The following is a 25,083-nucleotide window of genomic DNA, read 5'->3' as shown; positions in this document are numbered from 1 at the left end:
GATTAGAATTGCATGTGGTATCCTGTCAAAGGCCTTAGCAAGGTCCAGTAGAATCACTGTAAACCCATTACCCTTATCCAGTTCAGCCGTCACTGTGTTATAATACGTGAGCAAGTTACTGAGGCATGACCTACCCTTCACAAAACCATGCTGTTCCCGATACAGTATCCCATTTTCTTCTATCCAATCTTGTATTTTCCTCTTGACTATTTTGTCCAAGACGTTGATAATGATTCCTGTTATGCTGATTGGCCGGTAATTTTCAACAGCAGCCTTGGAACCACCTTTTTGCAGCGGAACTATTTTCCCATCTTTCCACCCCCTTGGGACTGACCCGAGGCTCAAATTAAACAAAATGGTCAAGGGCACTGACAATTCTTTAGCCGCTTCACGTACGACACGAGCTGGTATACCATCCAATCCCACAGATGTATTGACATTGAGGTTCTATAATAGACTAGTTACCTCTACTTCTTTCATCACAATTCCAGTATAAGCTGTTGGTTCTTCCATTCCTGCAATGTCACCACCTGGATGATATACTCTTGCAAAGTGCTCGCTCAGTAATTCCACTATATCGACTGATTCGGTTACCTCCCTACCCTCAGCATTTTTTAAGATCATTCTACCATGAACATTTTTCCTTTTATGCAACATATTGATAAAACTGTATGGGATTCTCTTTAGTATCATAATTTATTATATTAAATTATGATACTAAAGAAACTAAATCTCATATTTTATTATATTAAATGAATATAATAAAACATTCTATTATTTCTCGTCACAGACTTACGCCGGTTATTAGTTAGTACGTTCAGCACACATTTTTCCATACGTTCCAGTTGCCTTTTCGCTTTCTGTGTATTGCACCATTCAAACGCGCAATTTCACTACTCGCATTTATCTCACCATTTTCGTTATCAATCAAATCATCCATTCGTTCTGTATTTCTACCTTCATTTACACTTTCAACGACGCTCTCACACCTATCTGGCACTATCACGCAATTCTCTATCGCACCGCCATTTTCTACATTCTGACTATCGTTAACGATATCACTCTCGCCACCCGAAACACGCTTGAGATCCTCATATGCACATATTAATTCCACTATCAACCTCTAACTAGACTCCCACCACTCTTCGCAAAGCATACATCTCACAGACAGCACATCGCATAAATTCGTTTACATCAAAACTCTTAAACAAACATGGCGACCTGGCCGCCATTTTTTTCTTTATCGATGCAATATGTACACTATCTTATCTTAAAAATAATACTTAATATAACAGAAAACACTCAAAAATTGCACAGACACACCAAGAAACAAAAAGCAAACAATACTACTTAAAATTCCAGTAAAATTGCAAAAGTTAACACAAAATACTACTAATCTTTTCAGGAGCTCTCGACAAGCCGACGATCAAATCAGTGCGACACCAAGCAATGATATCTTGTTTTGACTGTGTATCAATTATGTGAATAAAATAATAATAATAAATATTGGAAAGATGGCATAATGTCCTGGAGGCTATTGAAAAAAGCTTAGAATTGGAGAAGGTACTGTAAAGAGAATCAAGGATGATAAACATGACATGAAAACTGAAGATAAGGATATACTGGATATCTGTAGTAATTACTTTGAATGAATGTTAAACAAATAAGCACTTATAGAACAGTAATAGAAAATTTTCAAAGGAATGCAAACAGGAGTACATATTAATATTTTCTATATAAAAACATAAAAAACTTGCAATTTGGAAAGGCTGGTGTAGATGATATTCGACTGGATACAATCAGATATGGAATTATAAAAGTTTTGCAATAGCTATATTGCCTAGTTCAGATGGTTGCCAGCTCAAATTCCAGATGACTGGAGTAGAGTCTCATAGATTCCATCTACAAAAGAGGGAACCAGCTGAATTTGGGAATTAAAGCGGAATTTCTCTGCTCAGATTCTAAGGTTTATGCAATCATACTGGAAAGAGGCTCAGAAAACTGTGGAAGGGAAACTTTGAGAAGAACAAGCTGGATCAAACTAAGTAGATGTTTTCAAGATTAGATTTTCATATTTTACGTGTAGCTGAGAAAATATGAGAATATTACAAGGATCTGTGTTTGAGTTTTGTAGAACTAGGAAAGGTGTATATGACCAAGTGCCCAGAGAAAAGTTTAAAAATACTGCATTATATAGGATAAATGGAGCATTGCACATTATCTCCAGTCATATTTATCATCTATATGGATCACATTATGAAAGAAAGTTGCATTAAACCAGATGTTAGAATTGCAACACATCTAACAAAAATAAATAAAAAAATATAACAAAACAAAAAATATAAAAATAAGCAGTAAAATCAAAAACTTCAGCAGCATGCTTAATGGAGAACCTGTAGAACAAATAATTACTTTGAATTTCAGCTATTAATTTAAATAGCTGAAAGATATTTCAGCTATTTAGGCACTGTTTTATTGATTTATTTATCAACATTTATCCATTCATTTGGCAACATTTCCTGTTTACTGAAATCCCCTTGAAGAGCCAAAAGACCAGCACTATTACTAATAACTGCCTTATCTGAAAACGACTTTATATCTCCCTATAATGAAATTTAGAAATAGACAACAGAATAAGTAAATTCTATGGTGCAGGGTGATTTGAGTTAAATTTATATGGAATAAAAGAGAAATTATCCAAAACATTGAACTAGCAGTATACAAGACACTGTCGAAACCTGTTTTAAGTTATGAATCTGGGAGTTGGGTTAGAAATAAAGCACTTAATCAAACACTAGAGACCATGGATATGAGGGTTCTGTGAAAAATTATAGATGTGAACAGATGGCATGAATGGCAGAATCATATTAAAAATGAAGATATTATTACTATTATTATTATTATTATTATTATTAAGAGAGACTATTTGCACCAGCTGTTATACCTATTCTTGATTCATTAACACTACTTGCACACACAACATCCAATGGCAATCCATTCCAATCACATACCCCGCCCCCTATTGAGAGAAAAATCTGGCCCTCACCCCCTTCTTAGCATTCATTCTCAGCTTCCAAAGATGCCCTCTTGTCCTTTCCTTACCCTCCATGAAATGAAAAAAAAATTATGGATGCACTGAGCTACAATTTCTGGAAAAAGGGACTATGACTGGTGAATGATATTGCAAAAAAAAATTCTTCAGCATCAGTTCATTTGTTCCATGGTGTGCAAAGAATTCATTTTTATGGACGACAATGCCACACCATAGTGGAGATACTTCTGGAGAGCGAGGATATTAATTGAATCGAGTGACTAGCATGCTCCCCAGATCTCAACTCAATAGAACATGTTTGGGATGCAATAAGGAAACCCATTGCTGCTCAAAATTCCTCTCCAGAAAACAAACAAAGCCTTATCTTTGCTCTGAAGGAGGAGTGGGCCAGTTTGCCTCAAGAACTCCTGAACCACTTCAGGAGTTTGTGAGAGCTGCATCGCAGTTAGTGGTGGAAATATTCAATACTGAAATGTCTCTCTGTCTACTTTTCTGTAAGCACTCTATATCAATTCCTTAACTACGTCCTTAGGAAATTTGTAACTTTTGCTAAAAACATATTTCAATTTAATTTGTATGAAATTTATAACACATTTTTTGTGTAATATAATTTATTGGTATACTGGTGAGCCTCCATAGCTCAGTCAGTTTAGACGAAGCCCTTTGGTCAGAAAGACCAAGGTTCAATTCCCGTCAGTGATGTGAGGAACCTTTATCTGGTCTCTTTAGACTAAAGGTGAGTTAACTGATCTCATATGGAGGTGGAGGTTTTTTTCCCCAGTAACTCAGGTTTTTCATCCCTCAAAACAGGCAAACCGGTCCTGTGAACACACACAGCTACAGTCATAAAAATATATACTACGGCAAGGAAGGCAACAGGAAACCACCTTGCTCATAATCAACTCCCTACCATTAGCCGTATGGCTGAGAGAATAGGATAGTATGCTGACAATAATATGTCCACTTTTGGCTGTAGGCATGAAAATGTTTTCATATACAGGTAAAAATGTAGTTCGTCCTTAGCTTTTGGACATCAGTGTATTAAAAATCCTATTAATTAAAGTTCTGTTACATAATTCATTTAATTTCAGTATAACATGTGACAAATATGAATAATATTTGTCACATGCAGTATATTTCAACTCATTTCATCTCCAGCTTGGAGCACGTATATGTTTACTGGTGTCTGAAAGTAGCGCTATTGTTTGCATTAATATAGTCGACATATTTTGTACTTTTTTATACAAACTTAACTCCTTGAATGCTTGAACTCAAATAAACATTAATAAGTGTCTCAGTTTTTGTTATAATTCATAATACATTTATTCCTGTCATAATTTTCATCAAATTTAATTTTCAACTAAATATATTACATTTTGTATGTTATGAAAGCTACTCCAGAATTTTTTTCTTTGGAGTGACATATGAAAGCTCACTCTTGTGGCAACACATGGCCTAATAGTAAAAGGTGTATGTGGGAACTAGTGGGCCATTGAGTTATATGCTTTGTTCAAATGGATCGTGACCAGAAATGTTTGAGAAACCCTGCTTTAATTTTCAAAACCTTACATTTATTTGTAGTAAACTGACATATTCATTCATTTGCCAACATTTCTTGCTTGCTTGCTGAAATCCTCTTGAAGATCCAAAACATCAGCACTATTACTGATAACCTATCCAAACGTTGCATTATCTGGAAACATCTGAATGTCTGTATCTCTGTAGTGCAGTGACAATATCAATAACATGAATAGTAATGATCCCAGTACTGAACCCTACGGAACTCCACTTGTAACCTTCCCAATTGCTGATACTGCTTCCCCATATTCAACTCTCTGATATATATATCAGAAAGCCATTATTTTTTTTTTTAATCCCACACACGAAAAGCAGGAACCTATAACAAATGGATGCTGCGTGAGGGTAGGGTTAGGAATAGAGGAATCTATTCATAGTCTTCTTCTTCTTAACTGTTGAAGATTGTAGTCCTTTGGAAATGCTTCATGAGGTAGACTGTTCCACAGAATTGAGGTGGAAGGAATGAAAGATGACCGGGAGTACCAGGTTTGGTGAGTATGCATTTCAACTGTAAAAGGATGTTGAGTAGCTGTAGCAAGAGTTCCTGTAGATATGACAGAAATAGGAGGCAATGGATTCTAGTTCTGTTGAACGAGTGGCCATAGAAATATCTGTTGAAGAAACATAATGTAGAAACTGATCATATTGAGAAAGTGACTAAAGAGAGTCTGAAGGGAGCGTCATTTATCAACTGAACTGCCTTTTCTGAAGAGCATCAAGAATTTTTTAGGGAGGTTTTAAGTGCAATACCCCATACATGAGAGCAGTATTCTAAAGTTGGTCGGATTTATACAGAACAAGTAACTGTGTGGCAGAGAAGTACTGCCTTGACCGCAGAAGGATGTCACATGTTTTGGAAACTGTTGATGCCATAGAAGTGATTCTGTCAGGAAAGTTTGGACTAAGATTCAGTCCGACAAAGAGAGATTTAGTCTTGGCTGTTTATCTGAGCATTATCAAAAGTGAGTGGAGAAGATCTCAGACATTTTTCATTTTTTTCATGAGAAGACAAGTAAAACTGCATTTTTGAAGCATTAAAGTTGACTACGTTGTTTTCACCCCAATCAGGAATACTGTGGAGATTGGTTTTCAGGACACTTGTTATAGATTACCTTGAAGCTTCGGATGTTTGAGTACTGTGTGATTTGTCATATGAGCAGGAGTGAAGTGTGCTATCATCAGCAAAACTGTGACTAGGATTTGCAGTCAGTGAGAGCAGTCATTTATATAAATCAGAAATAGGGTGGGATAAATGCTGGAGCCCTGAGAGACACCACATTGACAGGAAAGGTATGAGGAGAGAACAGCATTCATCATTTCACATAGGGATCAATCTGAGAGTAAATTGTTTATCCATTTACATAAAGATGAAGGCAGTCCAAATGATGGTAACTTGTCGGAAAGACCTCAATGCCAAACCTTATCAAAAGCCTTGGAGATGCAATGGAACAGGTTTCTCAAAACCTTTCCATGGAATGTGTCCAAATGTGAGTTTTGTAGAACAGGAGTTTTCCTGTGGATATGGAGTGGGGAAATCTGCAATGCTAGTCACTAATTAGATAGCAGTTCTCAAGGTGTTGAAGAAGTTGACTGTTGATAACTTCCATTACTTTAGACAAAAATGATGTGAGTGCAACAACACAATAGCTTAGTGGTAAACATTTATCATCTTTTTTTGGGAACTGGTTGTGTATAAGCTTTCTTCCATGCTGAAAGGTGGATGCCACCTAAGTACAGTTTAGTGAGTAGACAATAGAGAACAGGTGTTAGTTCAAGAGCACATCTCTTAAGCACAATAGGAGGGATTCCATCAGAATCTTTGTGGTATCCAAGTTATTCAAGATTCTTCTGATGTCTTTCTGGTGGGAGATCACAAGAGGTATGAGATGCAATGTTCTAGGCAAGGAAGGGGATTATTTGCCATGGTCATTTATGCAAGAGTTATAAGAAAAGAATGAAGCCAAAACATCTGCCTTGTCTTTAGGTGATGTTATAATGTTACTGTTAGGATGTTATAGAGGAGGATGTACAGATGGATAAAAGTTGATGGACAAGCAGCAAGTTTTCTTCATTTATCCTTGTTGAATTTAGACTTCGCCCTTTTACTGGTGACTTACAAATGTTGTGAGCAACTGTGTAGGCTAAGAATAAAGTGGTATTTTGATCTCAAGCCACTTGTGAAAGAATGTAGATAACCTTGGCACACCTTTTGGAAAACCATGATTTAGAGATAGGTTGAGGAATTTGAACAGAGTGAGGTACAAAAGTTTCCATTCCAATATGGATTATTTCTGTAACAAGATCACAACTGATATCTGGACTTGAAGAATGAAAACAGTAGTCTGACCATGGAAAGGAGGAGTAAAAGTCATGTAAGTCCTCATAATTGGCATTAATGTAATGCTAGAGTATACAAGGTTGTGAATGGCTAAAGAAAGGATGTTGCACCAGTCACGAAGCTTGGATAAGATTGTTGTCTGAATTGCCAAGAGGAGCAGTCAGCTAAACAGAGTATCTGTAAGGAGAACTAATTGAGAAACAATCTAGAGTGTTGGATGTGTGAAGAGGATTGTCAGGAATTTGGGTAGGGAGATGAATGATCTCTTTTAAATCACTGTTTACAGCAAAAATCTCTGCCTCTCTTCCAGATTGTTCAGTGAAATTTGAAAAAGGGAGGCAGTTAGAATTATGGACATGGAAGTCACTAAGAAGAATGACTTCACTGTTTGGAAAATTTTGACTGAATGAAATTTAGCTTTAAAGATAGGAAGTCAATTAGGTCAGAATGATTTTCAAAACTGGGAGAATAGTAGAGACAGCAGATGAACGAAACAAAATGTGGCAAAGAAATTTTAAGCTACAGAAGATCAAAATGGTAAGATTTTGGGTTAAGCATATTTTCGCAAGGAATTATCAGAACACACAAATAATATAAGCCTCTGTAACCCCTAGAGAGCACATCCTCTGGGTGGCAGATAGGGGAGCCCACCATATGCATGCGTGTGTGTGTGTGTGTGTGTGTGTGTGTATGGTGGGGTGGTCCGAATATATTGAATAAGGACTTGGGGACCAACAGGACCATAAGGGGCAATCATCTTGATTGTAAGGGAAGTGGCACTCCCATGGACCCCTAGCTGGATCTATCCTCTTCTTCTTCTACTTTGAGGAAGATCTACTCACTTTAATCTTTCCTATAAGGCCTTATCAGCCAACTCTTCTTATTTTATTACCCTTATGCTATTAGAGTAGTTGAGGGCCATGGGGTCTTTTCATTTCTGGCCTTACAACTATGCCCTCTCTATAAATCTTATTATAATTCTACTATAATATTCTTCTTCTTCTGCTATAATCTACTCTTTTCCCTTTCAATATACCCTATTCCTCCTATGGGTATAAATTTGGAAGAAGGCTAGTTCAGAAGCTTTAAGGTAGCAGCCCTACCACTGAACTATTCCATCGTCAGGCTAGTCCCCTGACATGGAGAACATAATTCTACTTGTAAGCTGACAGAAAAGAAATACATACCAGCATAAATGTGTGAATGTGTTCTGAAGGTCACAAGACTGAACAACATAGATATAAAATGAATGAATGAGGGGATTAAGCATGAAATCTGGAAGAGGAAGGCACTTTGTAGGCAGCACCAGATGAATAATGGTAATAATCAGTTGCATGAAGAGTATAAAGAGCATGCCAGGAGAGTCACTCAGTTATTAGCAAGAATCTTTTCTCCTCAGTTGGTAAGGAGGAGAAAAGTGCAGTATGAGCAGAAATTAGCAAATCAGGCCAAGAAAAACTCTTGTGAGATTTTTTTATATGTAGCAAATAGAAGGAAGAATTATTATGGTAAGATGCTGTTAATGGATGAAAGTGGGAGATTGTTAACTGCTGCAGAGAACATAGTCGAGGTGTTCAGTGAGCAGTTCATCAGGGTTTTTCGTCCTCAGTGTGACATCAGAAGCTCAAATGTAAAGAATGAAATGAGAGAAGACTTAATGGTTAGTGAGCAAGAGGTATATGAGGAGTTACAATAAGGCAACAGGACATGATGATATATCACCATGTGTCTTGAGGTAGTTAGCATCAGCCTTAACCTACCTGTTTAGCAAGAATCTTGTAATAGCACAAGTTCCAAAGGAATGGAAGGAAGGCAAAGTTGTTCCACTTCACATAGGTGGTGATAAGGCTAAGGCAACAAATTATAGGCTGATCTGTACATCTGGAGTTGTAATTAAGCTATTGTAGAGGTTGGTGATCAATTGGCAAATGCATTCTGAAGGAAAAAATAAATAAAGTAGGTGTGAAATAGATGAATGAAAGGAATAAGCATGAAATTTTGATGAAGAAGATACTGTGTAGGCAGTAGAAGATGAATGATAGTTAAGTCAGTTGCATGACAAATATAAATAGCAAGTCAGGAAGGTGACTCAGTTGTTAAGAATAGCGAACCAACAGTATGAGCAGAATTAGCAAATCAGGCCAAGATAAACCCTGTAGAGTTTTTCAGATATGTGGCAAGTAGAATGCAGAAAGCTAATGGAAAGACAATGTTAATGGATGATGATGGAATAGTAACTTCTGCAGAGGAAACAGTTGATTTATTCAATGAACAATGAATAAGGATGTTTCATCCTCATCAGGGTGAAATCATGAGAAGCTGAAGTGTAGAGGAAATAATAGAGAATGGCGTAGTTGTGAGTGAGTAGGATGTGTATAAGGAAATAAGGTTCATGTCAATAAAGCAGTAGCATTTGATGACATATCAGTAAGTGTCTTAAGGGAATGTTTCAGAGAATTGCCAGTACCAGCATGTTTTAATAAGAGTCTTACAACAGCATAGGTCTCAAGAGAGCAAAAAGAAGATAAAATTGTTCCTTCGCATAAAGGTGGTGATAAGGCTGTGGCTACCAATTATATGCTAATATCTGGAGTTGTGGTGAAGGTACTGGAGACATTACTGAGAACTAGGATACAGAAACAGGTTGATAACAGCAGTTTCTCTTTGATTACTAGCATGGGCTTGTTAAAGGGAGATTGTTTTACTAACTTACTCATGTAACGTAACAAGATGACAAATGTCTTGGACTAAGGAGATGCATATACAGTGGTATACTTAGATTTTTCAAAAGCTTTTGATAGACTGCCACAAGTCAAGCTGTTAAATAAATTGAAACAGATAGGATTGGATAACAGACTAGTTAGTTAGATTGGTGGCTGGCTGTCAGATAGGTATCAGAAAGTTGTATATGTGAGTGCAGTATTCCGAAAGAGGAAAGTCACTAGTGGTGTGCTGCAGAGTTGTGTATTGGGGCCGTTGTTGTTTAACTTGTTTATCAATGAAATTGGGATGGTCTTAATAAGTGAAGTGTAACTCTTTGCTAATTATGCAGAGCTAAGCAGATGTTATGGTCTTACAGGAGAACTTGAATAGATTGTGTGAATGGCAGGTATATGGAAGTGTCGATTCAATGTTGCAAAGTGTAATGTTTTGAAATTTGGTAAGCAATGATGGGATGCAAATTTAAACTTGATGGGGAAACTTTGAAGGAGATAGAGAATGTGAGAACCGGGAGTGGTGGTGGACATGGACTTGAAATTCAGGGACAACATTGCACAGTTGTGAAGTAATCACATCTCATAATGGTAATGATTGTGGAGGACCTTGATGTACAGAAATAAAGAGGTTATGATTCCATTGTATAAGGCCTTGATCAAGCCTCATATATATTATTGTGCACAGATATTGTCAGAATCTGGTTTCGATGGTGACGAGAATATATTAGAAATGGTCCAGAGAAGATTCACAAAGATGGTAGCTGGTCTTTGGAATGTGGAGTATGAAGACAAATTGAAAGAATGTAAATTGCAAAATGTCATGAATATGAGGAGTGGGGATGGGGATATGATTGAAGGATATAAATTAGTCAAGGATTGTTATCAGGTTGACATGGAAGAAATTCCTGTCAACCTGATTCCCTCTTCCATTCTATGATAAATTTCTTTTTCATAGAATGGGAGAGGGAATAGATCAAGTAGCCATACCAGGAAACTGTTAAGGAGGGTGTGAGCAAACAAGTGATTATAAGGTTGTTTGCATGGAGAGCGGAATGCATTGCCTGAGTCAGTGTCAATGCAGATGCATTGAATCAGTTAAACAGGTACAGTTGGATGAGCTTTCTGTGTGATATTGTGTACCTCCCACAATGAGTCTCTGACTCCATGGAGGTCAGATGTTAATAATAATAATAATAAACCATGCTACTCATTTTGCATGATTACATATCTGTTAAACAACATTTATTGATTAATGCATTTTAATTTCCTTGTGAAGCTCTCAAAGGTAGCTTTCTTAAAATTATACACCAATATCAATGCTACCTAGTTGTCCTTTCACATTTCTCACATTTTTTAGTTTTAATTTCTCTACATTGGTCATATAGAAGCTGGGAAGGATTATTAGTAATAGTGCAGATGTGGTAGCCCTGCAAGAGGATTTAAATAAGCTAGATAGATGGGCAAATGAATGGGGGTGTCAGTTTAATGCAGCAAAATGTAAGGTCTTGAGGTTTGGGAAACATCGATGGGATGCTGCATACTCTATGGGAGGAGTTATACTGGAGGAAGTAGGGGAGACAAGAGATCTGGGGTTGATGATTGATAGAAACCTGAAGTTTAGGGGACATATTGCAAAGGTGGTGAAGGTAACACAGAGGATTGTTGCAATTATGAGAATGACACTGACCTGCAGACATAAGAGAGTTATCATTTCGTTGTATAAGTCTCTTATCAGACCACACTTGGACTATTGTTCTCAGATTTGGTCCCCAGGATTTGAAGGGGATAAATTAACTGTGGAAAGGATACAAAGACGGATGACAAAGATGGTTTCAGGACTGTACAAGGATAGTTATGAGGATCGGCTGAGAGAATGTGGACTGCAGAGTTTGGTGGATAGAAGAAGGAGAGGTGATATGATTGAGACTTTTAAACTGTTGAGAGGTGGTTACAGGGTTGACACTGGGGAGTTCTTTCGCTTGGTTGATCAGCGGGAAGGAGTGATGACAAGAGGCCATCCCTGGAAGTTACGAAAGGAAACTGTGAGCAAGAGGGTAAGGAGTGGTTTCTTTGTGTGGAGGGTGGTTGAGCCGTGGAATGCATTGCCTGATGGAGTGGTGGGAGCGAGAACGGTCAGTGAGTTTAAAGAGTGGTATGATAGACTTTGTGTTTCTCAGGGGGGGACCTCCCCTCAATGAGTCTTGACAGACTTTATGTCTTAGGAAGGACCTCCCTCGATGAGTCTTTTGACTCCTTGGAGGCCTGAATAATAATAATAATCAGTATCATATCTGGATTTTTTTCATTGTAGAACTTCAATAATGTTAAAGAAGTGCATATGTGAGGTTTGTTTTAATTGCCACAAATTCTGTCATTACACCCCATTAGTATGCTTATATCATTTTAGCTGAAATAAATCCATTGTTAGAAATTTAAGCTTTTCAAGTTTGTTCAATCAAAAGATTACCTTAAGATTGAGAAAATTTTGATTGCCTTAATGACAGTATATGGCTGAGAAACATTGACTACCTTCAGCACAAAAGTTGTATCGAACTACTGTAACAGAAGATGCAATTCCTGAAATATAGTACACTTAGGTGCAAAAATTAAGGATGTAAGTGATAGTATTAGAGCGCAGAAGCAGAGGGTGAAAGAAATGATAGTTGTAGCGGGAACGAATGATTTGAAAGGAGATAAATTTGATACGAGAGAGGACGTGAAGGAATTATTAGAGGTAGCGAAAGAAAAAAGCGACAGAGTTAGGATAGTGAGTTTGTTGACGCAGTATGACAGAGAAGAGTTTAGAAAGAGGGCCATAATCACAAATGACTTTATGCGCAGGTTATGCAGATGGTGTTGTGTGGAGTTTGTGGATGTTTGGAGTGAGTTTGATGGGCGAAAGGATTTGTACAAGATGGATGGCTTACATTTGAATGGATTTGGTGTGCGAAGACTGGAAAAAGTGTTGCTAAGTGAAGTGAGAGTGGATGTGCATAATCAAGGAAACTAGAACTATTAAGGAGGGGAGGAAGTGGATATGCAGATATCAGTGAGGCAGTTGAGTGTAAGAATGTTTATAATGTGTCCGAGCCAGTACGAAAGACAAGAAATCAGAATGGGATAGTTAGTATAACTCATCAAGATAGGAGTGGGACAAATGGATCTCTGCATTTCATGTATACTAATGCCAGGAGTATTAGGAACAAGAAGGAAGAATTTTTGGCCTAGGTTGGCTCTTCCTGGCCACAGATTATTGGCATTAGTGAAACATGGCTGACAGAAGATGATATAGTTAGTGTGTTCAGGAGGGATAGAGAGAGAGAATAAAATGGGGGGGGGGGGGAGTGTTATTGATGATAACTGATGAACTGCAACCAAGGAGAATGAATAGAAGTTGTATTGCAGGATAGTGAAAAGAGCTTCATTTGAGGCAGTTTGGTTTGAAATTGAGACTAACGGAACAAAATGTACAGTTGGGTGCTGCTATAGACCAGGTGATGGAATAGATGGCGGAGATAGTATGCATAGGAAAATTGATGAAATGAGTGGAAGGAGGGTAATTATTATGGGGGATTTCAACTATGGTAACATTGACTGGAAGGAGGAGAGAACACATGTGAGGAAGGAACTGGATTTTTTTCAGTTACTGAGGGATAACTATCTGAGACAGCATGTAATGGAAAATACTAGGGGTTTGAGAGTGCTTGACCTAGTAATAGCATCTGAGAATTTGACTGTAATGAATATGACCATGTTGCCACCTATTAGTGAGAGTGATCATAGGGTCTTGACCTGGGAGGTGGCTAAATGTGTGAAATTTTCGATTAAGACCGGGTACATGAGGAATAACCGTACTGGCAATTATGACAAGCTTAGGAGATTGCTTGGTTCAGTGCAATGGCATGTAAAACTGCAAGGGCAGGATGTTGATAGGGCATGGGAAGTGGTCAAGGACCATTTGCAGGAGGTTATGGCTGACTGCATACCTAGAGTCTGAATAATAAATCAAGTAGGGGTTAAATGGATGAATAACACCATTAAAATTGAGTTGTAAAAAAAAAGAAACAACTGTGGAAGGAATTTAAGGAGAAAGGTGACCTGCAGGCACATGAACGGTATAAAGTGCAGGCCAGAAGGGTAATGAGTGTGGTGAGAAAAGCAAAAACGAATTATGAAAGGAAATTAGCCATGCAAGCTAAAGAGAATCCCAAACAGTTCTTTCAATATTCTGCTACTAAAAGAAAAACTGTACACAGCAGAATGATTTTAAGGAATGGTGATGGTAGGGAGGTCACTGAATCAGTTGATATAGTGGAATTACTGAGTGAGCACTTTGCAAGAGTATATCATCCAGGTGGTGACATTGAAGGAATGAAGGAACCATTAGTTTATATGGGAATTGTGGTGAATGAAGTGGAGGTGAATAGTCTATTACAGAACATTAATGTGAATACATCTGTGGGATTGGATGGTATATCAGCATGGGTCTTACTTGAAGCAGCTAAAGAATTATCAGTGACCTTGACCTTATTGTTTAATCTGAGTCTCGGGTCTGGTTTAGTCCCAAAGGGATAGAAGGAGGGGAAAATAGTTCCACTGCATAAAGGAGGATCCAAGACTACTATTGCAAATTACCGACTGATCAGCATATCAGGAGTTGTTTTCAAGGTCTTGGAGAAAGTAGTCAAGGGATTTTCAAGGGAAGTCAAGTCAATTTCATCAATCCATTTCATCAATGGATTGATGAAAATGAGATACTACTGTATGGGGGACAGTATGGTTTTGTGAAGGGTAGATCATGCCTCAGTAACTTGCTCAGGTTTTATAACACAGTGACGGCTGAACTGGATAAGGGTAATGGGTTTACAGTGATACTGCTGGACCTGGCTAAGGCCTTTGACAGGATACCACATGGAAGTCTAATCCGTAAACTGCAATATATGGGAATGTAGGGTTGGTGAGGTGGATAGGAGGGTGGTTGATGGAGAGATACCAGAAAGTAGTTTACTCAGGAGTAGAGTCCAAAAGACAGCCTGTGACTAGTGGTGTGCCGCAGGGTTCTGTTCTTGGACCACTGCTGTTTAATTTGTTCATTAACGATATAGGGAAGGATCTGAGAGGAACTGTTCATTTGTTTGCTGATGATGCTAAGTTGGTAGGGCAATAGTGAATGCTGAAGATGTCAAAATTTTGCACGCTGATTTGGATAGATTGGAGATCTGGGCTAAGGAGAATGGATGTCAATTTAATGTGGCAAAGTGTAAGGTTATGCATTTTGGGGTGAAAGATTAGCAGCAGTATATCACATTGGTTGAACTGTACTCTAGGAGATTGATGAGGCCAGGGACTTGGGAGTGTTGGTGGATAGGGAGTTGAAGTTTAGGGGCACATAGAAAAAGTGGCTAAATCAGCTAATCAAATCACTTGGATGCCGAAGAATACTTTGATGAGCAGAGATAAGCAAGTTATTGTTCCTCTGTATCGAGCCTTGATAAGACCCCATCTTGATTACTGTGCACAGATCTAGTCGCCTAGGTTTCTTCTTGATGGGATCCAGAGGATCCAGAGGCGAGTGACCAAGATGGTAACAAGTCTATGGAATGAACCTTATGAAAACAGGTTAAAGATTTGTGGGTTGCAGAAATTGGTTGATAGGCGGAACAGGGGAGATATGATTGAGACATTCCAACTGCTGAAGGGTTTCTATAGGATTAATTCAGAGGATATTTTTGAGAACAGGATTGGTGGTGGGAGGACTAGGAAGCTGGGCAAGAGTGTGGTTAGAGCTGGGTTTTTTACTTTTAGAGTGGTGAATGAGTGGAATAAGCTGCCTCAGTCTGTTGTGGGTGCTATGACAGTGAATGAGTTTAAGGCAAAGTATGATAGATACTGTGTGAATGTCGAATAGTTGTGATGGACATGATGTTTAGGGCCTCCCTCGATGAGTCTAAGGACTCCTTTTAGTCGTCCGTAATAATAATAATAATAATAATAATAATAGTGAAATTCCTGAAATAGAGTAGTGAAATATAGAATTTCCCTACTGAGATGAATGTTTCAAATCTGTTTGTATTGGTGTCCGTGGATAGATTGCAAAATTTTTCCTACAAAGTTACCTCCACTTTTATTCACTATGAGAAGTTATGAATGAAATATTTGCCTGATGCAAAGAATGATAACTTTGGCTAAACTCATGATAACAGTTTACTCTATAAATGTTAAAATATAGTATACTTGTATATACTTGTTTCCTTAGTCAAGTAAGTAAGTACATTTTTTTTTTATTTTATTTAGGCCTGCCGCAGTTACTTTTGAGGACCCAGTTCTCACTACTTTTGATCCTGAGTTTGGTCGCTTTGAAACATTAGTAGGCTCTCCTCCTCTCATTCGTCATGAATTCTTTGTTGTTACAACTCCTCAAAGTTCAGAAGTATCTACAGAGTCAAGCTCTCCTGACACAAAAAAAATTGATGAGCTTGTTAAGGACCATGGTACGATTCACTTAACTTATATGGTATAATTTACCGTATAGATGATGGGGATGTAAGTGAGCCATATGTGTATGGGGAGTTGAGTAAACTAGATGTTAATAAGGCTGTGGGACTTGATAATATATCACCATGTATTCTGAAGGAATGTGCCAGGGAGTTGACACCTGTCTTGACATATTGTTTTAATACGAGTCTTGCACTGGGTCAAGTTCCTAAGTAGTGGAAGGAGGGCAAGATTGTGCCACTTCATAAAGGAGGTGATAGAACTCAAGCATCAAACTATCTGTGTGTCAGGTGTTGTGGTTAAGTTGTTGGAGAAGCTTGTGAGAACTAGGGCCCAGAATTGGATTGACAACAATGGTATTATCTTTGATGGACAGCATGGATTTACTAAAGGAAGGTCATGCTTTAGTAATCTACTTACTTATTACAATGAGGTGACTGCTTCCTTGGACAGAGGAGAAGGATACATAGTAACATACTTAGATTTTGCAAAGGCTTTTGATAGATTACTGCATGATAAGTTGATAGTCAAACTAGAGTGGATGGGGTTGGATATTAGATTAGTGCATTGGATTGGAGACTGACTATCTGATAGGTATCAACAAGTTGTGTATGGTGGAGCGATATCCTGGAAAAGGAAAGTCACTAGTGGAGTGCTTCAGGGTTCTGTTTTAGGGCCATTACTGTTTAACTTGTATATTGATGATATTGGCAAAGATTTGGATGGAGATATTCAGTTGTTTGCAGATGATGCAAAGTTGGGACGAACCATAAAGAGTAGTGAAGATGTTGTGGCCTTACAAGAAGACTTGAATAAATTGAGTGATTGGGCACGGAAATGGAGAGGTGAGTTCAATGTTGCAAAATGTAAGGTTTTAAAATTTGGAAAACAGAGATGGGATGCAGAATTTATGCTTGGTGAGGATATATTGTTGGAGGTGGAAGAATAAGAGAGATCTGGGGGTGATAGTGGATAAGGATCTGAAATTTAGGGGACACATAGCCAAAATTGTGAAGACAACACAAAGGCTTCTGGGAATGATGTGGAGGACACTGACGTGCAGAAGTAGGGAGATTCTTGTTCCATTGTATAAGGCTTTGATTAGACCACACATGGACTATTGTGCCCAGATTTGGTCACCTGGTTTTCAGAAGGATGAAGAGATGTTAGAGAGGGTCCAGAGGCAATTGACTAAGGTAGTTTCTGACCTCTGGAATGTCGAGTATGAGGAAAGATTGAGAAGATATAATTTGCAGAGTCTGGTGGACAGGAGGAAGGGGGGAACATATGATGGAGACCTACAAGTTGGTAAGGGATTGTTATAGGATCAATGCTGGAGAAGTTGTACATAAAACAGTGTGAGATCGGGGGAGAACCAGAGGTCATCCCTGGAAACTGTATAAATAGGGTGTGAGTACAGGAATGAGGGGTAGGTTTTTTTCTTGCAGAGGTGTAAATGATTGCCTTATCTGAGAGTGTGGTGTCTTCAAGGAGGTTGAATGTGTTCAAGGCATGGTATGATAGCTGTGTGTGTGATAAAAGGACCACCTGGATGAGTCTTTGACTCCATGAGGTCTTGGGGTAATAATAATAATTTAAACTTATTTTGCTTATTTTCATTTCAGACAAATTATCGAGACTACAACTGTGTTAGAAATAATTACTTTAATTTCCCAAAGTTTCGATTTTCATACTAAGGTCATCAGGTCATCATCTGGAGTACACACATATATAGATGCAGAGACAAGGTATATTACTTTTAAAACAGTATGCCAAAGAGACAATGATTTGATCAACCTTTATTCTACTGGCTTGACCTCTAGTTGGAAAAAAAAATTACATCAAAATTATATTCTATTTATAACATCATCAGAGAACAAATTCATATAGATAGTTTTATTACAGCAAAGGTGGTGTCCTAATTTAACATGAGAGTTATTATATTAGAGTTAAGATCCTTGATTACTTACAGTCCTATTTATAATTAACTCTTAGACACATACTTTATCCACAAAGTTATGTGGATAGAATATGTGTCTTCCATATTCTTGTGATTTTTAGAGTGTCATTATTGTTAAGATTACAGTGGTTATTAAAAATTTCACAGGCCTCCTTAAATTTACATTGATACCACATTTTGGTGATATAAACAACAAATGTCAATTCTATGTAAAGTTTTCAGGGCATGATCAGAAAGGCTAGATTTAATAATGTTTGAAATGCAATATTCTGTATATATATATATATATATATATATATTACTATGTAATATATATATTACTATGTAATATATATATATATATATTATATGTAATATATATATATGTAGTATATATATATTATATAAGACACAGGCCAGAAGAGTGACTCGTGTGGTAAGGAAAGCGAAACTGGAATATGAGAGGAGATTGGCCCTAAGATCCAAAGAAAATCCTAGGGAATTTTTTAGCTATGTGGCCAGTAGGAGGAGAAATGACTGTGGAAGAATGATATTGTGGGATAAAAATGGGAATAGAGTGACTGATGCAGAGGACATAGTGGAATTGTTCAATGAACACTTTATTGGAGTATTTCATCCTAGAGGAGTCAGTTTTAATGCTAGAGGGATAGGACTGGTACGAGGTCTGGAGGTACAGGAGGAGAGTGTGTTTCAGATACTGAGTACTCTGGATGTCAGTAAAGCTGTGGGACTGGATGGTATTTCGCCACGAGTTTTGAGAGAATGTGCTAGGGAATTGACAATACCTTTAACGTGGCTTTTCAATGAAAGTCTGGCTTTGGCAAAGGTGCCCAGGGAATGGAAGGAAGGTAAGATAGTGCCATTGCATAAGGGTGGTAACAGACTGGAAGTGTCTAATTATAGGCCAGTCTGTGTGTCATCAGTAGTTGTTAAGATCTTGGAGAAAGTAGTGAGGGACCGTGTACAGCATTGGGCAGATGAGGGTAATGTTATCTGTGAGAATCAACATGGATTTGTGAAAGGACGCTCTTGTTTTAGCAATATGCTAGCCTTTTATAATAAAGTTACAAGAGCATTAGATGAGGGAAAGGCATATACTGCAATTTTCTTAGACTTGGCGAAGGCATTTGACAGGGTGCCACATGATAAGCTGATATTTAAGTTGCAGCACATGGGTCTGGATGTCAGATTGGTCAACTGGATTCAGGATTGGCTGTCTGATAGGTATCAGAGAGTTGTGTATGGTGGAGCAGTTTCCAGGAGGCAGAGGGTTACAAGTGGGGTCCCACAGGGCTCAGTACTAGGACCTATATTGTTTAACCTTTATATCAATGACATAGCCAGTGGATTGCAGGGGGATATTCAGTTGTTTGCGGATGATGCGAAGCTTGGAAGGATTATTAGTAATAGTGCAGATGTGGTAGCCCTGCAAGAGGATTTAAATAAGCTAGATAGATGGGCAAATGAATGGGGGTGTCAGTTTAATGCAGCAAAATGTAAGGTCTTGAGGTTTGGGAAACATCGATGGGATGCTGCATACTCTATGGGAGGAGTTATACTGGAGGAAGTAGGGGAGACAAGAGATCTGGGGTTGATGATTGATAGAAACCTGAAGTTTAGGGGACATATTGCAAAGGTGGTGAAGGTAACACAGAGGATTGCTGCTATTATGAGAAGGACACTGACCTGCAGAGATAAGAGGGTTATCATTCCGTTGTATAAGTCTCTGATCAGACCACACTTGGACTATTGTTCTCAGATTTGGTCCCCAGGATTTGAAGGGGATAAATTAACCGTGGAAAGGATACAAAGACGGATGACAAAGATGGTTTCAGGGCTGTACAAGGATAGTTATGAGGATCGGCTTAGAGAATGTGGACTGCAGAGTTTGGTGGATAGAAGAAGGAGAGGTGATATGATTGAGACTTTTAAACTGTTGAGAGGTGGTTACAGGGTTGACACTGGGGAGTTCTTTCGCTTGGTTGATCAGCGGGAAGGAGTGATGACAAGAGGCCATCCCTGGAAGTTACGAAAGGAAACTGTGAGCAAGAGGGTAAGGAGTGGTTTCTTTGTGTGGAGGGTGGTTGAGCCGTGGAATGCATTGCCTGATGGAGTGGTGGGAGCGAGAACGGTCAGTGGGTTTAAGGAGTGGTATGATAAACTTTGTGTTTCTCAGGGGGGGACTTCCCCTCGATGAGTCTTGACAGACTTTATGTCTTAGAAAGGACCTCCCTCGATGAGTCTTTTGACTCCTTGGAGGCCTGAATAATAATAATAATAATAATAATAATAATATGTAATATATATATATATATATATATATATATATATATATATATATATATATATATATATATATATATATACTTTAGATGATGATGACCTTAATATGAAGGTCAAAATGTCAGGAAATTAAAGTAAATATTTCTAACATGGTTGTAATCTCCATAATTTGTCTGAAATGAATGCTGATCACCATGCAACAACAAAGGAAAGGATAATGTTAACAAGTAATGAAAAAAAAAAGATGCAGTAGAGTACATATTACTATCATTAGTTAATAATTAAGCAAAGGAAACTTATGTAATGTAGTTTGATTATAAAATTTTTTTGCAGATTTATGTTTGTATATATCTGGAAGACAGCTTAGATAGCTAGATGACTTGTCAGGACCTCTACATAGTTGTATGGAATGTGGAGACTCAGCTAGGACAAGCATCAGCCTAATTATCCAATCCTGACCTTCTGTGGTTACTAGGTTTTCGCCTGGATACTCAATAAATGAGGCAATGCAATGAACTGGCAATTTGAAACTTAGCTAATCACAGGTGTATTCTGTATTTACTTAAACCACAAACAAAATATAAATCAGTCAGATGCCATTTTGACTAGGGATACTGATCAGATAAACAAGTTCTCTGTTATTTTTGTCAAGAAACTAGGATGAATTATATTGAGACAATAATCAGGAGAGGAGTAGTAGTGCAAGCTGTACAGCAAAGAAGCAAAGGAAGGGAGGGGGTGCAAAGAAAGCTGCCTTTGAAAGAGGGATGTAGGAAGTTTTTTCTTCTGGTTATGAAGTGCAGTATAGTATATTATAGTATACTTGACAAAGAAATTAAATTTTTCTTTTAATTCTCATGTATGTCAGCAGAGTTTACACATGAAGTATCTAGTCCCTTTAACTATATAAGTAGACTAGTCATGAAGATACTTTGTGTGCAGACTTCATTTGTTTACACTTGAGGGAATGATTAAAGCATGAATATAGTTTCCTGTCAAATATAATTTACTTTATAACTAAGTAAACATTCCAACAGTTTTCTCTAATCCAGAGGATTTAATAACCTGAGATGTCAACACCATTTTTCTACTTATATATATATATATATATGGGAAATATGACTTCTGCATTGATTGAACTTTAGTATCTACCTGGGTCTGGCTCCCACTGATAAGATCTCAATAAAGGTTGAAACCAGTATCTCTCCCAGGTCTGACTCCCACTGAGGGCCTTGATTCCGTGAGAGTAGAGCACTTTTGCTCTCTTAAGGCCTCTGCTTGTTCACCGTAAGAACCATAAGAACAGTAATCTCATGTTCTCCAGTGGCTTGGCATGGTAGCAGACTTGCTTCTGGTTGTGATGGGCTGAGGTTAAGCTTGGTTATCAGGTAGAGATTCTAGACGATGACCCCTTTGTGGACACTGACAAGTTTGTAGATACGAGCCTTTTAAAGGTCACCAGTTCCAAGTTTTTAGAACTTTGGAGGTTTTGAACATGCTGTTCCACCTCAATCAAGGTTGAAACTGGTCTGGGTACTGAACTTTACCACAATACATAGCATATACAGGAATACCTTGAACAATGTGGGTTTTGGTCTAACGCGATTTTTATTATTACACTTATCATTATTACGCTAACATTGTCAAGAGTGACCGGTGACTCCCGTGCGCTGCAAGTAGTTGCACGGCGACTCCCGTGCAACTACTGCATAAACGTGGCTCGAGAGCCAATCAAATAACTACTGCATAAACGTGGCTCTCGAGCCACGTTTATGCAGTAGTTATTTGATTGGCTCTCACGTAAACATGTTATTTCTCTGCGGCATTTTATTATTTACGTTAATTTTTTTTGTTATTTAAGTATGAGTGAAAAGGGACAAAACAAAGAGGACACTGTTGGAGTAACAAAAACCCGCAAGTGGTTGACATTAGAGAATTGACATTAGAAACTTGAAATTATAAAATGTCAGGAGAATGGCACTTCGTTTGCTAAAATAGCACGTGAGAATTCAATGAATGAATCATCTGTATGAACAATTATTCAGAGCAAAGAAAAGATTAAACAACATGGAAAGAGCACCGCTTCTTATATGTCAAAAGTGATCAAGAGAAATCGATCTTCTACAATGGAAAATATGGAACGCTTTCTAATGATCTGGATTGAAGATTGTAATCAGAAAAAGATTCCTTTGAGTCGAATGATAATCCAGGCAAAAGCAACAAATCTATATGGCAAAATAAAAGAAAATGAAAGCGAAAATGAAGGCGGTACAACCAGTGAAACTTTTATAGCAAGTTGCGGGTGGTTCTACAATTTCAAAAAGCGTATGGACTCCATGACATAAGAATCCATGGTGAAAGGCAAGTGCTGACACTAAAACTGCAGAATTATTTCCCAATGAATTGAAGGAGCTTATTGAGAAGGAAGGTTACACAGATGATCAAATTTTTAACGCTGACAACACTGGCTTGTTCTGGAAAAGAATGCCATCGCGCACATTTCTAGCAGAGAAGAAAAAAACACAAGCTGGGTATATAAAGTGTCAAAAGACCGATTGACACTTTTACTAGAAGGTAATGCATCAGGTGATTTAAAATTGAAGCCACTGTTAGTGTACAGAGCGGAAAACCCAAGAGCTCTTAAGGGCTTTACAAAGAACAATTTACCTGTTCATTGGCGTTCGAATAAAAAAGCATGGGCGACTCGTTCAATTTTCGAAGACTGCTTTAAAACTTGTTTTTGCCCGGAAGTTAAAAGCTATTGTAAAAAAGAATGATATTCCTTTCAAAATTGAAAGGAATACCATTCCTGGCACATTGTCTAATAAAAGCAATGAATTGCTTTTATTAGACAATGTGTCAGGCCATCCAACTCTATTGACTGACTTAGATGAAAATGTCAAGATTCATTTTTTTCCTCCCAACACAACATCAATTTTGCAGCTGATGGATCAAGGCATTATCTCCACTTTCAAAGCTTACTATTTAAGACGAACTTTTGCTCAAGCTATTAAAGCTACACCAGAAGAAAATTCTTGGACTTTGAGTGAATTTTTGAAGAAATTTAACATAAAAGATGCCATTCAAAATATTTATGAATCTTGGCAAGAGGTGACTCGAAGCAACATGAGAGTATGGCATAATATCTTGCCGAATTGTTCAAAGGATTGTTGCCTTTGCAGCACAGAAAGAGGAAATCTCAACAGAAATTGTGCAGATGGGCAAAGATCTTGGTTTTACGAGTTTAGATTGTAACAATGTGAATGAATGATTGATTCTCATTCAAATGATCTGGATGATGAAACCCTTTTGGAGTTGGAACAACAACAAGCCTATGAAGCAGAAGAAGACAAAGATGACCCCACTGATGTCATGGTTGAAGAATTTTCCTTTGCTGACCTTTCAACTTTTGTGAGAAAAATCGATGAAGCTTCTGACTTTCTCATAAATGCCGACCCGAATTTGGAAAGAAGCATCAAAGTGAAACAAAGTCTCAATAATGCCATCAAATGCTACAGAGATCTAGTACTTGAAAGAGACAAAGAAGACAAGGATGGTTCAACGAACACTAAAAGACTCCTTTAGTAAAAAGTAAATTACTGTATATGCTAAAATTGAAGCAATATTTGTTTTGTTTTCTACAACTTTTATATCAGTTTAAAAGGATTTTATTTGTTATTTAGTTAATAAAAATAACAATTTTTTTTCATTTTTAAACATTTTTATTATCCTAAATTTTTGTAATAAACAAATTAAATTGAAAATCTTTATAAATAAACCTTGAACAACGCGGTTTTGCATAGCGCAGACGCTTCTTGGAACCAATTGACTACACTATACAAGGTATTCTTGTACATGTCTAAAAGGAAGTGTGAGCTGTGCTTTGCATTATGGGATAATAAGCAGTTGATATGACAGCCTACATATGCAAACTTTGTTTTCTTACACTTGGGGAAGCATTAAAACAAGAATATAATTTCTTTTCAAGTATAATAAAGTCAAAGAGAGAGAATAATGTAAGGAGAGAGTTTTGTGTGGAGACTCCATGGCAAGAGGCATGCTTAAGGATAGTATGATGAAATTGTGTTTCCCCGAGGCAAAGAATAAGGATTTAGTGATGCATCCTTAGAATGCATCACTAAATCCTTATTGGATTTAGTGATGTATTCCTTTCACTTTGCTCTCCTCTAAGGAGAGCAAAGTGAAAGGTATTTATTTTGAGAGCTACAAATGAGCTGGCAGGTAACAAGTGTGGTATGTGAGAAAATATGAAAAAGTTAATGGTAGTGAATAAGAAGGTTGAGAAAGTAAATAATGCAGTCTGCTGTTACAGCATAATGGAGGAAAGTTGTGACGAAAGCCATTATTGCAAATGAGTCTGTGTAGGTTATACAGAATGAATGTGTGGGTGTTTGGAGGGAGTTCAGTGATGAAAGGCCAACGGATTACATTTGAAGAAGGTCATGATTGCAAATGAGTCAACGTATAGGTTGTACAGAATGAATGTGTGAATGTTATGGATGTGTAGAAGTCAGTGATGAAGGGACTTATTCATCACTGATGGATTACATTTGAATTTGAATTTGATTAAGGCTGATGGATTACATTTGAATTTGAATTTGATTAAGGCTGATGGATTACATTTGAACGAATTTGAGAT

The 25,083-nt window shown here is 37.6% G+C and overlaps 1 protein-coding gene across 3 annotated transcripts in view; it reads left to right on the top strand.

The window, feature by feature from the left end:
* Window positions 1-25,083, top strand: part of LOC150108796 (uncharacterized) — a 478,706-nt gene that overhangs the window by 134,691 nt on the left and 318,932 nt on the right. For all 3 annotated transcript variants that reach the window (XM_090403306.1, XM_090403304.1, XM_090403307.1), the window contains exon 6: window positions 15,980-16,176. In XM_090403306.1, coding sequence (XP_090259432.1) covers window positions 15,980-16,176 — 197 coding nt within the window. The remainder of the gene's footprint in view (window positions 1-15,979; window positions 16,177-25,083) is intronic.

The sequence above is a fragment of the Typopeltis vanoorti genome, chromosome 2 (assembly GCF_054136105.1).
Source record: "Typopeltis vanoorti isolate ZY-2024b chromosome 2, IOZ_Tvanoo_1.0, whole genome shotgun sequence".
NCBI lineage: Eukaryota > Metazoa > Arthropoda > Arachnida > Uropygi > Thelyphonidae > Typopeltis > Typopeltis vanoorti.
The sequence above is the reverse complement of the archived record's forward strand: the minus strand, read 5'-3'. Positions and strand labels throughout refer to the sequence as shown.